The sequence below is a fragment of the Corvus kubaryi genome, unplaced genomic scaffold (assembly GCF_017639235.1).
Source record: "Corvus kubaryi isolate FWS band 111438036 unplaced genomic scaffold, C.kubaryi_AGA036_p1.0 65355, whole genome shotgun sequence".
Taxonomy (NCBI): Eukaryota; Metazoa; Chordata; class Aves; order Passeriformes; family Corvidae; genus Corvus; species Corvus kubaryi.
The window spans coordinates 98,954-125,258 of NW_024581936.1; the positions used below are offsets into that span (position 1 = coordinate 98,954).

Below are 26,305 nucleotides of genomic sequence, written 5' to 3' on the forward strand. Positions count from 1 at the left end.
TGGATGGTAGGTTCTCCCTCAGTCCATTATGAGACAATGTTATGAACACAGACACATTTAATTTCAGCCAACTTCTGAAATTTTTATGTAAGCAAAATTTGTTTTCACAGAATTCAAATATTGTTAGAATGGATGTATGTATAATGTCCTTAATTTCATGCCAGTTTTCCCTGAGTTTTAAAAACTACTCATTGATGTCTAAAATACAAATTCATGTGGATTTGCCACGTGTAGATAAACATGAATTTAAGTTAACTTTCAGAAAAGGGCTTTCTCTTTACTGGAGACATCTTACTGGAGACATCTAACTAGTCTAAAATGTTGTAGATGTTTATTTTAGTAAGACAAAGAATTTTGCCGTTCTATACTCTGACAGATGTGCAGGCAGGAAGGTATTTTAGAGTAGTGGTAGCTTCGCAATAATAAATTTTAAACCAGTTTTTGGGAATGTTACGAGAAAAAGTGGTGGAAGTTATATTTTTCTAATAATGGAATATGAATAAAGGCTTCTATGCCTTCACTCAAAAACTCTGATTATGTAAAAAGTATCAAGAATATCCCCAAACCATCTGTGTACAATCTGCAATACACAGGTAATTTGGATTGTAGCTTCACATAAATATAAGAATAAGATTGTAGCTGTAATTGGAAAGTAGCTTCACATAAATATAAGAAAATCCTAAATATGCTTAAACAGTACACAATTGATCAATTATTTCCACAGATGTCAAACCTTTATGGTTCAAATAGATACTCTCAAGTAGAACTGTTACCTATGGAAAAGAATTTTGCTGTAGTTTGGTGATTTGAGAATGAGTTGGATTTGTCTTAGCATACCAAGATCATGATACAACGTGAGACTCTCATGACTTCACCAGCCATTTGCTAGTAGATGGTACAACTAATTATTTTCTTTGGGTTCTGCAGTTCTCTTTAAAAGAAAACCAAAAATCAGGTCTAGTTTTTGAAATCTGTATTCTCTTGTTGTTTATGTTCAGTTGTAACAGGTAGAATGCTCTGGCTTGATGAATACAATGCCTCTCTGGCAGCCAAAAATGGAAAATCAGGGAGGGGAGTTCTGTGTTTACAGCCATCTATCATATTTGTAAGCCTTTCACATCAGTGAAAACCCGAACTTGCCAATATGATATTAAACTTGTTAATGTAATATATTGCCCTGTAACAATAATCTTTCAATAATGTTAGTTGCCATAGGAACATTTATCCACATTCTAATAAATGATGAAGTGCAATCCCTGGCAGCTAAACGCTTACATTAAATAAATTTATTGAGGAGCGGTTGGTGGTGGTCCTAATTAATTTTTTATGGAATTTATATGTGTAATTTATTTCTAATTTTTACAGTAACTCTTTTTACAGATTTATTTATAGTGGTTAGTCTTGCCAAAAAATAAAATTGCTGGAGTACATGTCTCTATGGTATATATACTTCTCAACTCATTGTTACCACATAAATTTAAAAAATTGATGAGACTGTGGTGGCATAACAACTGGCATTTTTAAATGTGATCAATACACGCAAACAAGTAATTGAAGAAAAGAAAATACCTTAACTGGCCTGTTTCCAAAGCATTCAAATGCAGTTGGAATTAAGCTGAAAATTTAACTCACCCACATTTTAACCAGGAGAAAAATTTCAAATTGAAAAGTATTTGGATTCTTCCTGTTATTCCTGCTGGTCAAGCAATAGAAAGAGATTTGACAGGAATGGTGAGCTGCAGAAATGATTAGAGTGGTTTTGAACTGTAATACATATTACAGAAACCTGCGTCCACTGCACACGTAAGTTTACACATCGCCATTAGCGGTTTGTTAGTCCTTAGTAAATTGCTACTTCTTGAAATTGCTTGGCAGTTTTTCATGCCCCACAAGTTTTTGGGTCCATATCCCAGTACTGCACAGCATTTATATGCGGGCAGGTATCCATGCAAAGCACTAATTCCTGAGTTTTAGGCTATCAGCTTGCTTTTGTAGCCTTGACCAAATAACATCTTTATTGACTTTTTCCAATATAACTACCGCATCAGATAGTAGGAGATTAATACTCAAAGATGAAATATGCTGACTACTTTAACTGGAAACCAACTAATGATTGGGATGTGGAGTAGTAAGTAAACAGTGTGGAAATTGGAGATGTAAAAAAAGTATTATTTTTTTCACATTTCAAATAATTCACAAATTCATTCTGCATATGCTTTGCTGTTCATCATTACTGCTGATAGATTTTTTTTTTTTCCTGCACAGGTATCTTGGCTTTGAGACTAAATTATTCCAAGTTCTAAGTGCTCCTCATTACATTCTGGTCTTTGTTATCCTCCTGGGTTTTCATACCCATAAACTAAAAAATATCAATAAATGATGACCGGGCTTGCATACATCAAAGTTCACTTTCTATACTGTTTCATGTATCATAGTAACTGAAATATTAGAATTACTGTATTGGTTGTGTGGCTGATGAATAGTAGCTGTTAAAACCTCATCATGCTTCAGGAAAGCAGACATTTATCTTTGATTTAATTAGAGATGGACAGATTCATTTTTTCAGCATAGGAAAGGAGATGGGGTTGGATATTGTTGGATGGTAAATCTCTCAATACCATAAGGGATGCTGCACTCCAATCAATCTGAATGTCTCCCTTCCCTTTTTGATGGACATGACTGGGTACGACATTTGTCAGAAGGATGTGCATTTTACATGTATATTGCACAGGATTAGTAAGGGTCTATATTTGCCACTCATCCTGCTGCTGTACATCTCTCCCTCAGAGGCAGTAGTCCAAGACTTGGCCACTGCCTGCTGTTAACCCCTTCTGTGTGTTCAGCCCAATGCAGATGATCAGTATTTCCCCTGTAATAGTGGAAATATTAATAGTGGCTTCATGTTCCAGGACAGCACCTTTTTAGCTGAACATCCTTCTGCAGATGAATCAACTGTCAGCAATGCTTTGCCCTTTGATTACACCAAACCAGACTCCACCTCAGACAGTGAGCAGTCTAGTGACAATGAAATCCAGCCAAGACCAGAGAATATTGACTATGAGGCCAGTTTGGCACCTGAAGCTCCACTTTCCTCAGAGGCTGACATCACTGCTTTGCCTGATGGGCTGAATTTAGAGACTTCTCGTTTAGTCACTGTACCAGTGTTAGAGCACGGTTCTATGGACTCTCAGGAATGGCTTTCAGCCCCCAGTTCTTCAGAAGGTAAGTTAATGCCACTGACTGAAGCTTAAATTTGGCTACCAGTGTTTCCTGATGCTCACCAAATTATAGTTCACCAAAATGAGTTTTTAGAAAGGTCTAAAAATTGAGTATCTTTCTCTGCCAGTTTTTGCCTTTTGTGTGTGCATGTATCCAAGAACTGTATACCAAGGTTAAATGCTTGTAATAGCTGATAATGCCTGTTTATCTCTTCTGGAAATGAAACATGCGTGGCACTTGTTAAATAGCAAAGAAGTAATTTTGTGTGTCTTGACTTGGCCCATAAAATATCTGAATGGAAAGTAGGAGAGGTTAACAGGGATCCTTATGATACAAAGGAATCCTTTGGCATACAAAGGCCAGGATATATTATGGAAAATGTGGAATACAGATCTACAAAAAATAAAATTAGTGAAATTTGACCCTTTTTATCATCACCAAGATCTAATTGTAAATTTATTTTTATTTTTAATGTTTGAAGATACTGGATTATCTGAAGAACTTTTGCCTTTAAGTCCTTCTCACCTTGTGCCTGAAGAATCTCCATCTACCGATGACTATGTAGTTCCTCTGCTTTCTGCACCAACAGTGGCCTCTTCATCAGTTGTAGAGACTGATATTAAAGAGAAGGAAGAAGTAATCCAAGGTAGTCCTGAGGGCAGTGACAGTGCAGACTCTGTGGAAGAAATTCCTTTTCCCTTAGAAGTGCCCCCTATGGAAGACGAAACTGATATATTTCTTGGAGATAGAGTTATATATGATGATGGGTCTGGTTCAGCTTTTGATGGTTCAGGAAAAGAAATGGAATCAAGTATCTGGCCTTGGGAAGAAGCAACCTTGGAACCAGTTTTCTACCCTGGTCCTGATAGCTGGCTTGAAGATGACAATGACTCTTTGTTAATCAAAACTGAGGATATTCCTGAAGGCATGATTTTAGACTATATTCTTAACTCTGGGAATAAATTAGATTATGATCTTTCCAAAGATGAGAATGAAGGGATAGTCGATATAAAAGATTTCCTTGATGAATCTGAAATATTTGTCTTTCCAGAGACTACAACTCTGCAAGTACCTCTGTTACAGACAGAAGAGCCATCGTCTGTGGAACCATCTACACAGACAGAAACCCTGGGCATGTATGACTCTTCTTTTGTCATGCCAGCTGGAGAGGCCCCTGTCTCACCACCATATACAGATCTGTCTGTGGAAGATAGTCTCGTTATATCCACAGGGACTGTCAGTATGGAGCAACCTGAGGAGTTTAGTGTAGGTCAGAACATAATCTCTGATGTAGTTGAACACCAAAGTGAAGACAGGGCAATGGCAGAAGAACAATTCACAGTGAAGCAACCGGATGTAATGGAAGCTGCTACGATAGGACACTTGGACACAACCTCTTCAGGAACTATTCTGACTGCAGGTCCTTCCATGGTAAAGCCTGATGCTTCCACAGAAGAGCAGCAAGCCCTAGATTCATCGCTGGCAGACCAAGATACTCCTGGATCAGCAGTGAAGGAACCAGCTGATTTTTGGCCTACTGACAGGGCACTTGAGACCTCCTTAGATCAGACAGTGCAACCAGCAATGCCAGCTGTTACTCAAGGTTCAGCTGAAGTTCCTTCTGTAACAGGTCACACCACTGTCCTAGAGGGCTTTGCTGTGCAGGATGGTACAGACCATGACACGCACGTTTCCATGAGCTTCAGCACTGTTATGGATTATCAAACAGTGAGTGTAACAACAAGCACCGTTGAGCTTCCATCCCATCTCCCTCCTGTGGCATCCTCGCCATCATTGTCTGTGGCTACCTCAACAAAGCTGGGAGATGAAGCAACAAGAGTCCTGGATGTTTCAGTAGACCTGGATGGTGTTAGCACTGTCCACTTTTCTCCTGGGAGGACTGAGGAGGGAAGGAGAATGACGGAAAGTCACATGGAGCTAACAACTCGTGTCCAGTCCACAGAGATGGCCAGCGTGGCTTGGGCCACACATGAAACTCACTATAGTAGCACAGTGCCGTCCCGAGCTCTAGTTGTGTTCTTCAGTCTTCGCGTTACCAACATGATGTTTTCAGAGGACCTGTTTAATAAAAACTCCCCTGAATACAAAGCCTTGGAGCAGCGATTCTTGGAACTGGTAAGAGTCACTTCTATGCTAAATGTCCACTACCAGATAGACAAAAACTGTTGGTAAATTATATTTAGTCATCTCTCTTTCGCAGAGGGCAATTCAAAACTAGTGTTTACACATCAGATTTGTGTCCCTCTGTGGGGAAAATTCTGTCTGGAAATGGGTGGTGGCATGCTGTTCATCTTTTATTCAGTCAATAGTCTCCCTAAGGCAGAACTCCTTAGCACCATGGACCAGCTGCCCTGCTGGTGCCAATAAATATAGCAGTGTAGCTGAAGTCACTACCACACTCCCCCTACTTGCTTCCAGAGTGCTCTGTATTTAGTTTATAGGGAGAAAGATGCAAAAAAAATCTGGGGCTGTGAGCAGGTAGCTTTTCTACAACACATTCCACCTGTCCTAAGTAAGAGGTAGCTCAGGGAATTAAGCTGCTCCCAACCTGGCTGATGACTAGGAAAGCCTCACAACAATTACACAGCACCGACTGCCAAATTTTAACTGGGAAATTCCCCTCTTCTGACTGAAACAAACATTCTGTTGTGAGAGATGAAGGGAGCAAAGCAGAGAGAGGGAAGGGGGACATGCTTGATAGAAAAATCCTGTGAAATGCCAAGTATTCATGGTACTTAGATCAAGGGCGAGCATGACGTATGTCCTGAGAACTGTATTTCTGAATTGTAGATTTTTAGAAGTCCTTGCAAATTGATATACTCTTAAGTATTCAGGCTCCTGGCAGGCTGCCAGCACAGACCTCAGCTGGGTAAGGATTAATGCCCTTGATGCAGGATTTGGATAAAATCATTCAGACTCCCATTGTCTGGTGTAGTAGCAGTGCAACTGGCTTGAGTAGAGAGACACTCAAAGATTCAGCTTTTCTGTCACATCCCCTGTGTTGCAGCTGGTGCCCTACCTTCAGTCAAATCTGACGGGATTCCAGAATCTGGAAATCCTGAACTTCAGAAATGGCAGCATTGTGGTGAACAGTCGAATGAAATTTGCCAAACCTGTGCCTCGGAATGTCACCAACGCTGTGTACATGATCCTGGAAGATTTCTGCAACACTGCATATCACACCATGAACCTGGCCATTGATAAATACTCCCTGGATGTGGAATCAGGTAAGGACAGCAGGGAATTGCAGCTTAAAACAAGAGATCTAGCAAAATTTCTGTATTAGGTACTAAGGATCCCAACAGCTCAGAGGCTGCCTACTGCTTTTCACAGGCTGGGCTTTAGACAGCATTTCATAGAGTGAAAACAAATGAAAATCTGCCCTGGGACAAAAGAGATGAAAATCAAAGTGTGACCCAGACAGAGAAAGCTGTATGGGGTCCTTATAGATTTATGGAGACAAATTAACTCATGGAATACTGTGTATAATGCCCCTGTACTTGGCCTGGGAAGTGAGGAAGCAGATGGCTCAGGGAGAACAGTGGTGCCCATCTCTCCTGCACTTACTTTAATGGTTTGAACTTATTCCACATGGTTTTTCCCCACAAGTGGTGGCCAGTTTACCTGCCTGGTGGGCATCTGCATAGGTAGCAGTTGCTGCCTCATTCTTGGGGTAAGGTCTTGGTTGCACTAAAAAGTGACAGGCCTTCTTGCTTCATTCCTCTGATACAGGGAGAAAGTTGTTTTAGTTTTTTCCCCTGCCCAAGTTAGCCAGTAGTTTAAGCAACCATATAAGCAACCCAGACATAGTTTTCTGTTTTAAGGTTAGAGAAAAATAAAGAGTGCTGACCTGTTGGCATATGGTAGCTGTTCTTCTTGGATAGGTCTCTTATAAAGATGGTCTAATTAGCATGGAAAATGTTCTGAAATTGGTTGTTTAGCTGTACGCCAGCCTCTTAAGCCTGATACAAGTGAGGTATCTTGAATGCTACAAGCTTGTGTTCCTTGCAGACAAAAAGGCAAATCCCCTCACAGCAGATGGTGAGTGCCCAATGATCCTCTGCCCATCCCCATATGCTGCCTAGATTTTCTGTAAGAAATACTGGAGATCACCTGTGGTTTACTCATTTGTAAAATAGAGTTTCAGCAGACAGAGGAAATGAGGTACTGCCTGTTCCAGTATGAAAAAGACCACTTTATACTTGCTTTTTTGCCTGTTGGGTGTTCTTAGCCATGCCACTGGCATGTGCAGACAGAGGAATACTTGCTAGTGCTTGTTCACCTTAGCAGAACCTTTTGTTTCTCAGGAAAGATGCACAATGGATTTTTGTGGATTAACAAGAGACATTAGAGAAGATGGCAGCCAGCACCTTGTCTCAGCTAAGGCTCTCCTCTTTCATTAATAGTTTTTGCTCTGTGTATTGTCAGGTGAGCAAGCAGATCCGTGCAAGTTCCAGGCCTGCAATGAGTTCTCTGAGTGCTTAGTAAATCGCTGGAGTGGGGAAGCTGAGTGTGTCTGCAACCCTGGCTACCTCAGCATTGATGGGCTGCCATGCAACAGCATTTGTGATCTGCAACCAAACTTCTGCCTGAACGATGGCAAGTGTGACATAAGCCCTGGGCAAGGGGCCATCTGTAGGTAGGTCACCCTGCTGTTGGAAGTTGTGCTTCCTGGATGAAAACTCCTATTGCCTCCTCTGTTGTAGCATTCTATAAGATTTGTCTAAACTTCTGTATAATATTGTGCAACAAATGAGTAGACTGTGATTATCATTCATGTTCTGCTGCTCAATGCAAGTCCCAGTATATCATCAATGAGACTGTAACAAATTAGTAGAATAGAAACATCAGAAAATAAAACTAATTAGGAATAATGGTTGTAATGAAACACAGCCAGTTGTTCAAATCACTTTTATTGACCTTTGGGGACAGAATTTATCTCCAGAGGTTTTCTCAAGTAGCAAAGTTTCTGATAGTGTCATATCACCTATGAGAGTTAATTCTGAAAGAGAAATTCATACCTCAAAGGCATATTGATAGTGCACCAATAAATTAAATATAATGCTTTTGGTTTGGAAAAAGCATAAAAGTAAATCATTGTACATGTGGGAAAAATCATGTGGGTTCATAAATGGACAAAGGAACAGACCCCAGATTTTTGCTTAAAAAAAAGATACAGATGCAACTGAACAGGATTGCTGTATTTTGCAGGTAACCAAAAAGATTTTGTGCAAAATACAGGCAAATTGTTGATGCCCCTGACATGGCACTTTATTTTTTACTTTCCAAGAAATGTAATAGTCTATTTTTAAAAATAAAATGTATATATCAACAAAAATTAAGAAAACTGTTGCAAAGAAGAGTATTATTACTAGTAGTTATTTGTTACTTCATGTGATTTTTTTTTTTTTAAAGTTTACCTAGCACATCTCTAAAGTCAATCTTCGAGTGCTAACAGTTAACAGAAGGAATTAAAATGGTTTTACAACTTTAAAAATGGGAACTATCATAGATGCATTAAAAATTTAATCATATTTGTGTGATAGTGTTAATTAGAAGCAGGTAAGTATCTGAACTCAAGCCTGTTCCAGCCAGTATTTATTAAAAACTTTCTGAAAATTTGAAGTATTGCTTACTACTTTCAGAAACTGTGTCAGATCATTATGTTAGAAGACTTAATTTACTGACGTTTCTTATTAGTAAGGTTCATGCTGTGCATGGTCATAATACATTACAATACCTTGGGTTTTTATAGAAAAAACTCCCAAGCACCCATAATGCAAATATATATTTTTACTGGTATACTTAAAGTCAACAATAAGAACATTATAGTTCCCATGTTCAAAACAACATTTAGGCAGAAATGCTGAATACTGTTTGGGCAACCATTCCACAAATACACTCTTGGACATGCACGTCCATCAAGTCATGTATTTTATGTATCTGTTTAGCCATTGTGAAGCTCACAACACTAGGAACATTCTACTCAGCTAACACATCTCCATTAGCATTTGCATTACAGGATGATAAAGACAACTGCTTTCTACCTTTGCAGTATTGATATGCCACGTGCAAGGCTCAGTCAAGGCAGGGGTTTTTCCTCAGTCTAAACACCTTCCAGTTTTGACACATCACAGGGTACTTTAACACATCATAGGAAGCTGTAAATTGCGTAAAGCACAGGTGTTTCCCACCACAAATGCATTAACATTTTGCTATTTTACCTACCTTCATTCAATTTTGTGGTTGGGGTAGTTCATCCTGGAGAAGAGAAGGTTTCTGGGAGACATTTCTTGTGGCCTTTCAATACTTAAAGGCGTCTTATAAGAAAGGTGAGGGCGAACTCTTTAGCAGGGTCTGTTGTGATAGGACAAGGCGTAATGGTTTTAAACTAAAAGAAGGTAGATTCAGACTAGATATAAGGAAGAAATTTTTACAGTGGGGGTGGTGAGACACTGGAACAATGTTGCCCAGAGAGATGGTGGATGCCCCACCCCTGAACTGGATGGGGCTCTGAGCAACCTGATCTAGTTGAAGATGTCCCTGCTCATTGCAGGGGACTAGATGACCTTTAAAGGTCCCTTTCAACCCAAACTGGTACATGATTATCTACCAGGAAGTATATCCATAATAATAATAAAAAATAATAAAGAAAATTGATGATCAGACAATGAAAAGATATTTATTGGGGTGACTTAACTGAGGTCACATCATAACAGGAACTTCAATACATTAGCCAAAGCTTTTGCTGGTGTGTAATTTCCCTGTGTTTCTTTGTGGCAGGTGCCGTGTGGGAGAGAACTGGTGGTACAGAGGGGAGCACTGTGAGGAATATGTGTCTGAGCCACTGGTTGTGGGTATTGCGATTGCTTCTGTGGCAGGATTCCTTCTTGTGGCATCTGCTGTCATCTTCTTCTTGGCCAGGACCCTTCGAGACCAGTACACAAAGAGTGATACTGGGGACTCACAGGGGTAGGTGACACCATCTAATATTTTAAAACATCGGCTACAATAAGGATAATTCTGTCGTAAGTCTTACATCAGACACTTTACAAGCAACAGGATGTACAGGCACCTCCAAATGCCAGGCTTCCTTAGTCTATCTGCTGCCCCTCCAGGCTGCAGAGAAGCTCACAGTTTGTTTATTGCTCCCCCAGGCAGGGTGACAGCCTCTCGTCCATTGAGAACGCAGTTAAATACAATCCCATGTATGAAAGTGATACGACTGGCTACAGCCATTATTACCGGAGATATCCGCAGCTAACGTCCTACAGTTCCACCAGTGCAGAGACATCCACAGACTACAGCAGTGAAGAGATCAGGCACATTTATGAAAACAGTGAGCTTACTAAGGAGGTAAATGACCTTGTTTTCATAGTGGCATGGGAAAGATCATGTAAACAGTAAGCTTATTCCACACTTCTAACCTCAGAGGTGGGCCCAATCTTTCCCCAGTGTCTATGCTCTAGATAAACAGGTTGCAGCAGCTGCTGCAAATATTTAAAAGAATACAGAAAAGCTTGCTTTCCTTGCTTGCTTTTAGAGAAAGTTATGGTTTTGTTCTGAGCTGTAATGAATTTCACATAATGAAGGAGCTGACCCCGTAAGTAACTTCACAGGGGTTGGGGAGGTTTGATGTATTACTTGACACAACATTTACCTTTTAAAGCCAACTATCTTATGTAAGGGTAGTTACACAGTGAAAAACTGGTACATCCAGGCCTTTTCACAGGCTCCTTTTGTTTTTGGGTATTTTCTGACTGTTTTTAAAGTTAAAGTCCTTCTATTAGCTGCAAGTTAGATCATATCTTTTTTCTTCCTGTATACACAGTATCCAAGGTTTACTCTAGAAGGCTAAAGAGAAGGGATTTACATCCCAGAACTAACCACAGATCCTTAAGCAACTGTGAGAGGTGTGAATCCAGTATGTAGTTGGACTGGTAGGCAAAGTATCTCTGAGATAAATGCTTTTGTTAAAGCCTGTTGAAATGCTACACTCTGTCCAAACCCTGGTTTTGAGTTAAAAGTGAAACATTACTGAATTCAAATGAAATGCTTCACTTAAAAAAAAATAAATTAGAAGAATCCTAATAAAATAAAGAAGAATTTTAGTATTGGAGTGCCCAGTTTCAAGCCCCACTCTTTGAAATAGCAATGCATAGGAGGCTTATTTCCCAAAACCCAGAAATCAGTTATTTCAGTAGCATTCTGATTCCTATTATGTATTTACAATTCTGTTTATTGTATTCTAGGAAATTCAGGACAGAATTCGAATTATAGAGCTCTACGCTAAAGACCGCCAGTTTGCAGAGTTTGTTAGGCAGCATCAAATGTGAGTGAAATGTCTTGTCTGGATAACTAACTCCTTTGATGTTTTCTCCTGTGGCCTTTAGTACATTAATGTATTATTTTTTAAGGTTCTAGAAATGCTAGGACACTAGAGGCTAAGATTTCCACATTACTTTTGAAGAGGTTCAACCCTTTTACAGTACTTAATAATCAGTGATAAAAGTAGATAGTCCCAGAAAAAAAAAAAAAGCAGTGAAGAGGAATCCCTGAGTTAATGGGTATCAGAGCTCTGATATCAATTTAGGTTCTTGAAAGCATAGAATCTTCTTCATTCTTCTAGTGTAGTTCCCACTGCCCAGTGCTTTGTTTAAAAACAGGAATTTTAAAAGCATGCTAGTTTAGCTTTAGTTCTCAAGACTTGGCAACTGATCACCACGTGACAGATCTCTGGCACAGTCCTGTCTGGTATGGTGGGCACCAACTATAACAGAAATTTTACAACTCCAAGCAATTAAGCAATCTGAGCTGTGTGCTTTGATGGAAGCTAAGCACAAAGAAGGTCCTCAAGGAATTTATTGTTAGCATACACACTCACATGAACTGTACTCCTGCTGTAGGAAGCAGCAAACCACAGCTTGCTGAGTTACTTTGAAAGGTACTGTAGTACAATTCCTTGGCATCCTATTAAAAATATCTACAGTAGCAGAAAAAACTTGTGTTCCCAGATCTTCAGCAATAATTTTTTTTTAATTGAAAAGAACAGCAGTTCACATTTTTCCATGTCAGTCATTCATTTTTTCATCTTGAAAAGGCTTGGTGTCTAGATTTTCCACAGCTGGAAAGTAGTAAGGGCTGCCTTGTATAAGCCTTGAATCCAATGTTTGAAAGAGATTAAATTAATCACTGCTTTTCTGGTTTTCGTTTCAGGAAGCTGCTTTAAGAAAAACAGAAATTGATAGAATACACGTGGGCGATAAACACTACCATGCTGCCACAGCAATGGGCTCAGATGTAACTGCAAAGTTACTTATAGTCTTAACATTGCATGGATGGATACAGATGTTTTCTCAATGAATGGCTAAAATGTACAGATGCCTGTTTATCTCAATTTCTTCTGGCTTTTCCATGTAAAGTGACGTTTTTAAGAGGTGATCAAAAGGGGCAGAGGTTATGAAAGTTCATTTTTCTTTAACTTCAAAATGGACATTGAAAGATTTTGTATACAAAGGCAAAAAAAATCTCCTCGGATAAGACAAGATACATGCACAACCAAAATAAAATGCACATTGAAAATCCCTGCTTGGCATTTTATCCCCTCAATGGAGGCTCCAGTGGTGATTTCATTGGTATAAAACACCAGTGGAAGGAAATATTTGATTTGCAAGGGAATGAGTTGTAGGGGAGAACAATTGTGCTAGAATTTTGTTAGCATTATTTAAAAGCATTCCTGTTATCAACACAAACAAAACCTCACAGGAAAAGCTTTTCTTCTTCATCAGTACAGAAGCCTGATGTACATTTTGCCACCTGGCATTAGCAAAGCAGAGGATAGCACCGAGCCTGCAGCCTCCTGAAGGCTCTCCCCGAAAATCAGCATCACTGCCGCCTGTCAGTGACCCACAGGGAGCCTTGGAAAGGCAGGGCGGTGCTTCTGCAGCACAGTGCAGTGTCTCTAAAGCCAGGATGGTTGGTTCTCCAGCTTATTCTGGCAGACACACAAGCTGGGGCACAGAAGGGCTTCTATCATACAAATGTTTGTGAAGCTTAAGTGACTAACATTGATTTTTTTTTTTGTATGTAGACATTTTGTTTCATATTTTGTAAGTTAATATGCATTATTTATTTGTTGTGTGTTTCCTTCCCAGCTTGTTTTCATAATGGATTTAGTAGTTGGAATAGAAAGATGACTAGTTTTAATAATGAAATACCACACTGGCATTTGTGCCCATTCTTTTATAGCTATAATATATTTAGTGTTTACTCAGTGTTGAATTCAGCCAACTAATATTTCAAATTACTGAACTGGGCAATAGTCTGCCATGAGCTCCCTTTCAAAATCATGTACTTAAGTCCATGCACATTTGGTGGATGTCAGCATTTTCCTGCAGGGAAAGGAAAAAGTGAAATTATTCTTAGTTTAGTGGAAATCAGAATAGAATTACTTAAGCAGAAGAAGTCAGTCTAAAGCATTTTTAAATAGCTGAATTGAGATGGGGACTTCCAAGTAAAGAAACAGAATTTTATCTTCAAGTTATGAAGAGAGTTCTGAACACTTTAAGCTGTGTTGGGGCTCTGCTCAATCACCCAGGGTCTCTTGTTTAAGTCATTAACACAGCTGTCAGGGTTAGGGCACCAATTACAATCACATTATCTTGTGCTAGCAAAAAAGGCCAAGTGATTTATTTCTACAGCTTATGTAGTTCTCGGCCCACATGTGCCAACAGCCACCTGGTACTTTCTAGAGTTAAGTGATAGTGAGAATTACTTGATTGTCTTTAGGGAGCTTAGCTAAACAACAGAATATTTCAATGCAATTTTTCTACATGTCCTGGATAACCTCACTGGATCGTTTGTATAGAACCTTCTTGCCTTGAGTGGCAGGGGATGGGTATCAGAGCCACACATCTGTCAAAGAAATGCTTATATAAACCACTGAAAACCAAATAATGCCACACAGCAGGAAATAATATGGTGCTGCTGAACATTGTGACCAGATGTTGTGAGACAGAGGCCCCACTCTACTGGCTGGCCCGAGAGCTGTCAGAGCAACTGGTCCAGAGTTTCTGAGGCACAGCCCACTCTTCATGGCCCTACAGCAGCACAGCTGAGCCACTGTATAACACCAGGGCCCGTGATCATAGCAGAGAATTACTGGGCTCAGGGTGGGCAACAGCCTGGGACTGGTTTCTGTGCAGCTCAGCTGCCAGCCCTGGGAGACCTGGTGCCGCTCCTGCAGAGTGCAGCAGTGGATGGCACCTGGGATCATAGATGTTTTCAAGGTATTCTGCTGTGCACAAGCTGAGAAGAGGTTTGGTTATACTGAGTGTGAGGTATTTCAGTGAATATACAGCAATATTGTCTTTGTGTTTGTGTATACATATGAACATGATGGTATCTTTCCACTACAATAAAAAATTATTTCCAAAATATTTTTTCTATAACATTCATGTAGAGACTATGAGTTTGACATGGAGAAGACGTCTTAGCCATGAGCATTTGTGTGTGTAGGATCAGAAAGCTGTGTTGTGTTGTTTTGTTTTGTCTTAACAGAGTTGGCTAAGCTGGTAAACTCCTTTGCTAACAAAAGTGCCAAATGTAGTTCATTAACACTTGCAAGGTTATAGTCTGAAATTTCATGCTGGAAAGCACATACTTGAGTGCTTTTCTTTCAGTTAAACTCTTTTGAAGTTGTTTCATCCCTAATCAAAAAGACAAGAATTTAATTAATGATTAATTTTCTTTGATACTTTCCCAACCCAAGGTGAAGATAAAGAACTCTAAATTAAAAAATCAAATAAACAAAAAAAACCCCAAACCCCCAAACCAACAAAAAAAAAAAGCAAACCACCCCCCAGCCAGCTCTGTGTACAAATCTATCCGTCTATTATCAGTTAGCATGCACTTTTTCACTTATTAAAAGTAAAAAGTGCAGGTTTGAATGACTTGGTTTCATTTAAGAGCATGGAAAAAAAGCACTTATTGTTTACAAAATGCTGACAGGTCTATCAGCAGCTGTGTCTCCCCTCAAGGCTGGAAAGATAGAAGAAAATGAGGTCCTGCAGGCCCCTACCAGCTGCCCCTTTAACAGAGGATGTCAAACACCCAGCAGCCCAGGCTGGATCTCTCAAGGCCTGACTTTTAAACCTCAAGGCACTAATCCACAGTGCTAGAATTCTATCAGGGTCAGAAATGCAAACAGAAAACAAGTGTTCAGAGCTGCAAGACTACCAGCATTTCAGGAATTGTGTGCTTGTCTTGTATTTGCTTTTTTGCAAAGCACAGAGCCTTGCCCAGCAAATTGCTGAAAGATACCAAGTAACTGAGTATTCCACTAGGCTCCAGACTGCGAGCTTCATGTACTGCTGGGTACCAGTTTAATTCCAGAAAACAGACTTTTTCATGTTCTCAGAGACAGCTGAAACTATGAATTCCTCCTATCTCCTCCAAACCAAGGACATGCATGAATAAACTTTAGATTTTAAGAAGTTACAGCTTAAATGTTAGAATGAAAAAAGCTTTTAATAATCAAGATTTTCACTCACATTTCTCATCAGACCTGCTGGAGTCAGTCCTTGTCTGAAGAAGTCCTTGTCTCTGTGAAGAGAGGCACAGAAAGGGGCTAGAGCTCCAGCATAGGAGCAGTCATCTCATTCTATAAAACTCAAAGCAAAAATATTCACCAAGACAAATTTATCTATCTGTAAGCATGGTAGGACAGACACAGACTGACTCTGTACAGGATAGGAAATGGGTCAGGGTTGTTGTTGTTGTTACTGTTTTAAATATTAGTTGAAAACACACAGGACTTTTGTGGCACTTGGTTTATTTGAAGAGTACTACAACACCAGCAAAACTTCTGTCTTACCCTTCACTACTTGATCCAGTTTGGGAACAGATATATCACGTTTTACATAATATTGATCCATTTGCTTTTGTTTCTCAACTGGAAAAAAATACCAAAGCTCTTTCTGGGCCAGGAATGTTTTTCTTTTGTCAGATCAAGTGGGAAAGTTTTGGGTTTGCCATATTTACCACTAATTGGCTCTCCTATTCCAGATTATTCATGACCCCCAGGAATTTTAGTTGAGTTCCCATCCTCTTGGACTCTTGTTTGTGCTGCTACTCACCCTGCTTGTTGAGTCACCCAGCACACTGAGCACTCGCAACAGGCAGCTCTGCTTGGGGGATGGCAGCAGGTTCCAGGACTAAAATGTCATCTTGCCTAAGGTGCTACAGCTATTCGGAGCCTGTGCTTTTAGTTTAACTTTGTCTCCAATTAAACACAAAATCTGATTTAATCTCTTCCTTGTTTCAGGATGAGAAATACTCTCAATACTAGAATTTTATGAGACATATGCCAATTTATATTTTTTAAAAATCAGTTATACCATCAGCACATCTAAGGACTATGTTTCTATACTGAATATATAATTTGTGGTAAACTGCACTTAAAGCCTGACCTTTTATAAGGGGACACTACCCCAGCTCTCATTTATGCTACTAAACCAACCAAATATGATTATCTGTCTTGAATCTTTGGAGGTTTAAGTCTTGTTCAAAAATCTATTAAACACAAGTTAGAGTTGGTGTTAATCAGACTTGCAGTTGCATCCCCACACCTGATTACCAGATGGGGAAACCATGCTTGTCTGGAAAGGGTGATATAGCTTGAACAGAAATGAAAATGGAAACAATGAAGGATATGCCTATACATCAAAACTTTATGTAGTAACATGGGCATGTGGCTGGATAAAAGAGAGCCAGTGAAGAGGGAGATTTTCAAAGGTGAGCTTACAAGCAATTCCAAGTGTGAAAGTTTTCTACCTACTCATGGGAGACAGCTAAGAGGAAATTCACTCAGCTCCACCTAAAGAGGATTACACAGTGATTATATGATCTCTTGTCTCAGAAAGGGAGGGGGATGCAAAACACTTCCAGCAGCAGCACAGGGCTTGTCTCCTACCATAACCTACAGGTAACCGGCTGTAGTTACCTGTTTGTAGTTCCTGTCATCTGCTCAGTAAGGAAGTGCCTCTTCTTCCCATCCCTACTTTCAGGTGGAAAGATCAGAATGTTTTGATCCAAAAAAATGCTTTGTACAGTTCTCCAGTAAACCAGAGACTGCTGCACAGCTTTTTTCCCCCTTTTTTTGTCCTTTATTATTTAAAGTTTTGATTAAAAAATTAAATCAAAACAACCACAAACAATAACAACAAAAAAATCAGCAAAGCCTTTCCACGCTTATTTTTAGTGTTTGCTTTTTATCTGCTCCCCTTAGGCATGGATGCAAACCCACAGCCATTTTGGGAAGGCAGTGTGGTCTACACAGGTCTTCCATATGGAGTTCTCACTTTGCTCTTCTTCCCACCACAGCAGCATTTATAATGTCAGCACATGAATATCTGTTAAAAAAACCATCAGGTTTCAAAAACGATCCCACACTGGAATGTCCTCCCATGGCTTGCAGGGAATGTGACTGGGAGCCTCATAAACACAGAAACTGACCTTTCAGGAGACTTAAACCTTTAGCATGATGCATATAGCTTCTGATGGGACACGTCATGTCTAATGCAACACCGAATACACCAAGCTAACAAAAGCAGAAGCAGTGGGTTTGTGACTTAAGAGTAAGAATGATGGTAAGTGCTTTGTGGTTATCTCTAAGACCATCGATGACACCACGGACATTTTTCAAAGAGCAAAGCACATGAGAGCTTTTCACTTATCTGCCAAGAAAAGAAAGGAAATAGCACCTGCTGGTAAGGTGTTCAAAGCAGAGAACCTGTCCACAGTTTGTAGGCAGCCAAAACCAGTCTCTAAAAAGGATCATTTAGCCTGGAAAGATGGAATAAGTGATGTCAGGAAAAACAAAGTAAAGAGGTTATATTTTAAAGGGTTTTTCCTATATAAGGAAGAGGAGAAACACCCCATAACCACTTTGATTTGATAAACCTTCAAGTCAATACTTTTATCTAATTATCCTTAATATTGCTTTGCTAAAGGGAGGGCAGCACTCTGACCATTTTGCCCAGTCTGGCCCTCTGCATCTTGCTGCTGCCACACCCAGAGATAAGCAGAGAGGAAGGATTAAGTACACTGAGCGCATCTATCAGTAGAGGTTAAATGGAAAATTTTACTTCTGAAATACTAGTGAGGGATGTGCATGACCCAGTAGAGCAGAGGTTCTGCAGCTTCACTGCTCAGCACCTATTCGAGAGCTGTCTTGTATCAAGTACTCTCAGCTGCCTGTGAACAAACTTGTAAAACATTTACTGCTCCTCTCCAGGTGGAACACTGCAGCACCCCTTGTCATGATTTAAAACCTGATTATCTGTGATGACTAGTAGGTTCCATAAACACTTAACAAAACTTCCCACTGTTTAATTACTTGTGTGTAAAAAGCAGGTGATTTTATAACATGAAAAACTTGATCATGGGGGGAAAAACCCCACAAGACAACCCAACAAAAAACAGGAGAGCTGTTCAGCCCTGTAATATAGAAAACCAAAGATGCAAATTCTCCAACACTCGTGTGAACCTCTCATGAACAGTTTTTAAACCAGCTCTAGTTAACTAAGCCTTGTGACATACAGTGGTTGTGTCCTGTCCTCATTCTGCTCTGGGAAATGGGAAACCCCAAATCTAGCAAAGATTAGTCCTCAAGCAGAGGACACATTCAGGGACCAAATTTGAAAATCAAAAGTATTTATCCAGCTTTAAATGAAAGATCATGCAAAATCCCACATACAATTAATGCTGAAAAACCAAACTGGTATAGCAAAATACAATTACTTACGCTGTCTTTGGCTGGATTTTCTAAGACTACCAGCTGACCAGCTGTCTCACACATCTGCTTATTTGATCATTTCAGGACTTCTGCTGATCTCCAGTGTGCTTGCCTCAAAATCCTGCCACTCTGAGCTTTCTTTCCTCTAGTTAGTATCGTAGACCTTCAGTTTGGAAAGCCCTAATCAAAACTTGGCTCAAATTAAAGAAGCAGCCCAGCCCACTAGCAATAGTAATACCAACTGCTCTACATCCCTGTCGATTGGATCCCACTTCTGAGTGCTTTTGAGGCTAGGAGGAGGAAGCAAAAGATGGGGAGAAAAACAGATGAAAGACAAAGCTTGGCTACAGTGTGAATCAGCAACAACAGCTCAGATACAAGTCTGTGTGAAACCGCAGAAATTGAAGGAAGTCCCATCCACCTAGTTTTTTAGGGTCTTACCAAGGGCAGGACAAAGAACTGATATCAGCCTACTCTAGTTACAAGGTTTTTGGTTGATTCCAACTGAATAAATCTGATTTGCAGCTGCCTTCAAAATACCATATGGACAAACAGGCTTCTTCCAAGCATCAGCAAGAAAGACCAAAGCAGCCACAGCCTGCCAAGCGCCAGCTCAGTAATGTTGCCATGTAATATGCAGACCACAAACAGTCAATATTGTACTAAGAGGGAAGACTACCAGCTTAGGTTGGGGTCAGGGCAATGGTCTAGGGGTAAAGATCCTGTGCAGCATAGCACAGACTGAAGTTCAGTGAAGGCTAGCTTGCCCTCTCGGGTAAGCTATTCTACATGGACTCTGAGGTCACTCAGGTTGCTTCCAGACTAGGGGACCTCACAGAACACACGAGTGGTGGTTTGATCAGTACTGATCTGCTGCCTTGATCCACAACTGAGCTCTGGAAAAGCAGGTTGGCTGCAGCAGGCAATTGCTGGCCTGGAAAGGATCATCCCATGGGGCAGCCCACATCACCCTGGTCATTTCACCTGCACTGGCAGCAGGTGTCCTCTCAGTGATACCCCTATCCATACCTTCCCGTGGGTAGGGAGGCCAAGCTTGCTCCACAGTGATGACAGGGCTGTTCAGTTTGGCCAAGAAGGGGTGCCCTGGCTTTGGTGGGTACTCACTTCTGGCGCACGCAGTGCTGCGCTGGTTCTCCAAATGGTGCAGGCTGGAAGGGTGCTTGGCACTGCTCACTGCCAAGGGTGGCATGGCTGAAACTGCAGCTGCCAAACAGCCCTCTTCTAGTGTCTTCTGAGCAGACAGAACCACAAACACAAAAGTGTTCTCTGGTTTCAGGGTCTGAGGACAGTTCTCCTCATAGCTTATTATGGAAAGTGGCTCCTCTGCAGAAGACATCAACTACAGGTACAGTCTGCTTCTCAAAGGAAGACTGAATAAATGCAGTCCTATTCCAACTGTCAACATAAGCTTTGACATTTTACTTGCTTTGAAATTATTTCTTTAAATCATGCTGGAAATCTTATGCCTATCACTTTTAAAAAGGAACCTGTTAACTCAGGTATCAACACATTAATGAAAAATCTGCTGCAAGGTGTTTCTAGAGGCAGTGTTGTTGTAGTCAGAGTGCTTTTTGCAGAAAGCTGGCTGAACATCACCCTGGACACTTACTAGCCTGAAGAGCATCCAGCCATTGAATGAACCCCTAAGTGTGTCCCAGAACTGATCATGACCCAGTCTTGAAAAATTGTGATCTGGATAAATTCCAACACTAATCCTTTCCTTCACACCTCCCTCCAAAACTGCCACCTACCCACACAGTCACCAAGGTCCAATCTTTAATGTCCTCCCTGTATCTTCAATAAGCTCTGCACTCAGAATCTCAAAACAGTCTCATCCCAGTCTAGTAGATCCTTACCAGCAGGGACACTAAGCACTGGCCATTGCTCACAGTAAAACATTTTTTGGTAGTAATAATTAGATACTCTCCACCAGAATACATATAACTTCCCAAGCTATCACACTTATCTGCAGTTTGCCTCTCTGCTGAGGCTGGTGGTGACAGTCCATATCCACTGGAGACTGCAATGATATGACCAAATAATTTCACATAAGCCACCAAATCATTTTTCGAGGACAATTGGTTTTCTAGTTGGCACTGAATCTCAGGAACATTCAAATAAAACTCCATATACTTTAAATTACATTTCATCTGAACATTACCCATATAAATAAGTATGGACATTAATGAAAGGGAGATGTCAACACTAAAAAGTGTTGAAAGTTATTTTAGGAGTAATGAATGCTTTGGGGATTAACAGTAGCATATGGTACCTTTCACCTCCAATTTACTGGTACAAATCCAGCTAGAGCAGCATGGATAAAAACCTTTACCATCTGGTGACTTATTACTTTATGGAAAATTAATAGGTGTTTACATCTCACACACAAAAAATACACCACCATGACTGGAAGTCCTGTTAGCTTTCTCAGTAGACAGATCAAAGAGGGGGAGAACACTCTTCCCCTCCCCCAGTATAACCAGTCTATTTACCTGAGAAGTGAGGACAGCTGAATGCCAAATACTACTACCACCCCATACCAGAAATTAAAATATGATCCACCATGTTTCCAGTTTTTACTAGGGAACAGGATGATTTATGGCTTTCAAACCAAAATCCCATCTACTGCTTTCCTACCCCACAACCCCCCAAAGCAGTAGGTGTAACAATATTTCTAAAAGCTTTATCTAGCTTCTTAAATCATTGCTGCTATAACAGTGCTACTTTACAATAATTCACATTTAGCAGCTCTCATATCACCCATAACAAGGAAGCCTGAAGTAATCAGCTTCCGTGCCTCAGTGAGTTCTTTTGAACATTATGCTTTTTTATTCAAGAGTACCATCCAAGTTTGAATTACCTGGTTTGTTTCTAAATTTGCCCTCCTGTGTTCCAATTTCTCCCCATGAGTCAGAAAAATTTTTTTCTAAAAAGATATTATCATTATTTTTGTAGGAAACATGCAAGCAATTACTATCAATTTTAAAATTAATAGCAACAGGTACATAAATGTCCTTGGAGTTTCCTCTTAATTTATCACTTGGAAATGTGGAAATCACTTTATATAGAACAGAAGTTACTAGCTGTTTAATATATTTAATCTTTTTTAGTGGCACACTGGAGCTTCCCTGAATAGCTTGAAACTGGGATAGTCAGAAGATAATTTCCTTGCCCTCTTTAAAGCTCTATTTTTATCCCGGAGCAATTAGTGGTTTTTTGGCTAAGGCTGAATGCAGCTACTTTCACATCATGTAATGACCAGGAACACAAATCGCATCAGAGAAATCTCTTAAGTTTCCTTGGCAAATCTGCACCTGTTGTTTTGTAGCCTCTTAATAAAAAAAACAACACAATAAATATTCTTGTTTCTTTACCCCATGTACACTTTAAACACTATTGATCAAAGTCATGACAATGCAAACTAGAGACTTTCAATTCTTTCTCCTTTGCCTGCTTTATCAGTATGAATAACACATGCCAAGTAAGACAAAGCTAGAAATAGCTAAGAGGGATTAAGATCTGCCAGAAACACCATCCTACACAGCAGCCCCCTGGCCTGACCACCTGTGTCCGGATACAGTGTCTGGCAGGGCTCCCCATGCATCTGCTAAACTTTTCCAGATATCTTTGAGCTTTTATCCTTACTCTGCCAAATACACACATATTAAAATAAAGCATCAGTGACTACTATGTCACCAAATATTTGGAGCCAAAAGTAGCCCTGTAAAACAGAGAACACTCTGCATTACCTCAAAGTGACCAAGCTCCAGGCCATAGTTCAAATACAGTGTGCACCTTGGTCTTTGTAATGACTTCTCCCTTCCAGCTCTTGCATGCTATTAATTATACAGCTGCTGAACCACAGTGGAATTCCTGGGCAAATGAATGTGCAAAGCTTCTTCTAAAAATGAAATGCAGTGCATGAAGAGTTACTCAAGAATTTCAAGGACCAGAAAGTGCACAGGCCCAGATGCCTGCCATATCTGCATGGCCTGCTAGAAAGAACCCAGTTTAGGATTTTCTTGGCACTTATGCATTTAAGATTTCAATCAACAGCCTTTGTCCTTCTTCTGTGTATGTGTGGTGCAGACAGAAGGCAAGAGTGCTTAATTTGAGCCTTGTTTTCAGATAGTCCTGAGAAGTTTCCTGTCTCTCATCAAAACAAAAAGCTTCTTTAAGGCTCTCTGTCAGCTGGTGCACTGCTCTAGCAAGTTTTCTAGGAGAAAAAAAAGACAACCACAAAACCAGAACCACAAAAGCAACCATTTGACACATGTTTAAATACAATCACAAGCTGGCTGAAACTAGATGGAGTCCTAGAAAAGAGATAAAGGGACAAAGTCTGCTTTGAAATGGACCACAGAACATCAGCACAAGCTTGTGCACAAAAGGTAAACCAGAAGGACAGGATGTACCGGGGATTCGCTGTCATCCCCACAAAAGCAGCTCAAACCAGCGTGCTGTGGCACTTGCAAGGCAAATCAGGTGTCTTATTGCATGCTGAGTAAAACCAGGGCAAAGATCCCAGGAGGTTTGGTAAGCTGTCCAATTCACAAAACAGGCAGTCTAAGCTACAAATTGTGTCTTCCCACAATGTCCAGCTCCTCTGGCACCATGCCTTCCAAAAGCCAGAGAAATGCTCTGAAAATCCACTGAGAATTCATCATTGGTGCATCTGCACGTTGCAAAGGCAACGTTGTAAACTCTTAAGAAGCCTTGTGGTCCATGCTGGAGCATACATCATCATAACCTTGGATGCAGTAACATTCTTTTGGACAAACTTAAACCCAGAGTTCAGGCCTACGTGCTAGTCACTGGATTTACATTTGCAGTAATACACAAGGAAAACTACCTCTAACTTTGTAATCAGCAAGCTTCCTCACTCTCAGAGCGAGACTCAGCCTGTGGAACTACCCTACTATGTCTTGTTAACTCTTTTAGCTCAGTCTCCAAGTGGGAAGGGGGAATAAATAAATAAGTAAAATAAAATATCAAATGCAGATTTTTTATTAAATGACACACAGCTACTGCAGCAGACTTCAATGCTATTAGATGTACCAGAATACACTCAGAGAAAAAAGGGGTATGTGCTGAGACTATATTATCTATTTCTTGTCATTTTCCCCACCCCACTATCTTTTTTAATTTCTGATTTTTTGCTCCTTTAATTTTCTCAACTTCTCCCACTTCTTAGCTGAATTTCTTATAGTATGAGTATAATCTTTCATTTTCTCCTGTCATAAAGTGGTACTTGAATGAGCATTGTACACTGAATGGCAGCTGATTTTCTCACGTTCTATTTCAGGTGTCTCAACTTTAAACAATATATTGTGTCCCCTTATATCCAGTTGCCTTTCCTTGATCATATTGCCATGCCCTAAATTCAAAATCATGAGCTAGTAATTGAAAAGAAGGACTAAAATGTATCTGCCTTGTATCTATGTATCTATTGACCTGGAAGAGATAGTAAGAGAAGCTGTCTGAAACTGGAGGCATCTTCATCTTGCATACAAAGACATTTAACAAGATCCTGTGACCTGACAATGAGCTTAGAAGAACTGGACAACAAATGAGAAGTACTCAGGCATTTAAGCACACAGTGGTTCTGGAGGGGTTGCTCATATTCCGGACTCACTTCCACTTGGAGTTCTTAAACCCAAATACTCTTCCCCCCAGCTTTCTAAAATGGGACACCTTAGCTTAACTTCCAAGAGAGAAATGTGATGGCCACTCTTGAAGGCATCTGACAGCAATACCTTTTCGCATGAGTGTGTATGTGGACTTCATCCTTGTCCTCATCTGCACCCCCGATTGAGCTGACCACACAAAACTAACATACTGCTTCAGCCATCACCTCATCCTCTTTTGGCAATCCTGCTTTACATTCTATACATGACTACCATGATATAGATGAGTCTCAGGGTACAGAAACACTTACGTGAGACTGGGTTTACTTAGCATAAAGATCAGGATATCTGTGTAATACACATAAAAGAGCATAACTTTGTACACACACAGAGCTATCCCAGGCAGCACTGTCCTGTTCTCTGAAACAAAGGTGGAAACCAGCACCAAAGGGAACAAAGCTCTTGAAAGTTAATGCACTCACACAGACATTCTGCTGGAGATTTTCTCAAGGACTCACATTCCTAATTCTGTTAGATCCTAAGGGGGCTTTTTCCCTCAAAAACTCTGCCTACTTACACAACTCCAATGTGAATTTCACAAAGGAAATAGGTTTTGATTCATCTTTTATCAGCTCCTGGATTCTGACCTGACTTTCACATTCTTTTTTTCCCAGACATTCTGTAATGGTTTTAAATACAACAAGGTCAAAAATAATCTTGGATTCTTCTTCTGTAGGGATATCACACTTGTGACACTGACCACAGCATTTTTTTGTGTGTCTCATCTCCAGCCCGTACCTGCTATTTCTTTCTTTGCAATTCCTACAGAATCTGATCTCTCTCATCAGTCTGGTATTCTTTTCTCTCAGCCCCATCACCACTGGCCTTTCTATATTCACTATATTTCCTCAGAGCTATTCAGTGTAGTACTATTTAGACAGTTACCCTAACTAGTAGCTTCAGTTACACTTCCTTCACTGATCAGCCATCCTCCTAAGATTGGGAGCTCTACCAGGACTCATCCTCTGTCTCCAGAAACATACTCACCTCCTCTTCCACTTTACTGCCTCACTGTACTGCCATCCCATCCCATTTTGTGCTACTACCCTTTGTTGTCCCACTGTCTGTACGATCTCCAATAGAAAACTCTTGTCCACAACTGTCTATGGAGATTTCCTTGTCTTCCTTTTTGAAACACTTTTAATGACTGGGATGACTGGGGTGATTTCCCACCCCAACCCCCCAGACATGCTTTCCCAGCAGGAAACCTACCCAACAGATGTATCCAATTTGCGCTGCTAACTTAAAAAATCCCTCTAATCCAAACTTAGAAAACTAAGGAAAGGAAATTTAACTTCTTTTTAATAACACAGAGAAGAGTATCCCATTTCTAGGTTTTTATATAGCTCTAAACTCACCATTCTCATATTCTGAAATTACGTCCGGCCTTGTACATTTAGTTTACAGAATCATGGTCAATTTTCTCTGCTCTGGGACATACTCATAGCTGTCACAGGCTATCTATGTTAATTTAGGCAAGCTACTAAGTTGCTAAATATCTGGAAGTCTGAAGCACCTGCTTCCTCTTCAATAGAACCACGAGAAGCGCTCTACTTGCTCA

The 26,305-nt window shown here is 40.3% G+C and overlaps 1 protein-coding gene and 1 long non-coding RNA gene across 7 annotated transcripts in view; one reads left to right on the forward strand and one right to left on the reverse strand.

The window, feature by feature from the left end:
- The window catches only part of LOC121673314 (interphotoreceptor matrix proteoglycan 2-like), a 57,072-nt gene extending 42,394 nt beyond the window's left edge, over positions 1-14,678 (forward strand). For 4 of the 6 annotated variants that reach the window (XM_042046523.1, XM_042046525.1, XM_042046526.1 and 1 more), the window contains 8 exons: positions 2,910-3,222; positions 3,701-5,355; positions 6,248-6,467; positions 7,669-7,879; positions 10,024-10,212; positions 10,398-10,596; positions 11,493-11,572; positions 12,457-14,678. In XM_042046523.1, the coding sequence (XP_041902457.1) occupies positions 2,910-3,222; positions 3,701-5,355; positions 6,248-6,467; positions 7,669-7,879; positions 10,024-10,212; positions 10,398-10,596; positions 11,493-11,572; positions 12,457-12,469 (2,880 nt within the window). In that variant the 3' untranslated portion in view covers positions 12,470-14,678. The remainder of the gene's footprint in view (positions 1-2,909; positions 3,223-3,700; positions 5,356-6,247; positions 6,468-7,668; positions 7,880-10,023; positions 10,213-10,397; positions 10,597-11,492; positions 11,573-12,456) is intronic. The other 2 variants (XM_042046527.1, XR_006019176.1) reach the window with 2 other exon arrangements.
- On the reverse strand, positions 13,552-15,825 carry LOC121673318. Its single transcript, XR_006019178.1, has 3 exons — positions 15,792-15,825; positions 14,903-14,948; positions 13,552-13,631 (listed from the first exon to the last, which is right to left on the reverse strand). It is a non-coding gene; the product is annotated as an uncharacterized LOC121673318 (long non-coding RNA).
- Positions 15,826-26,305: the final 10,480 nt, after the last annotated feature.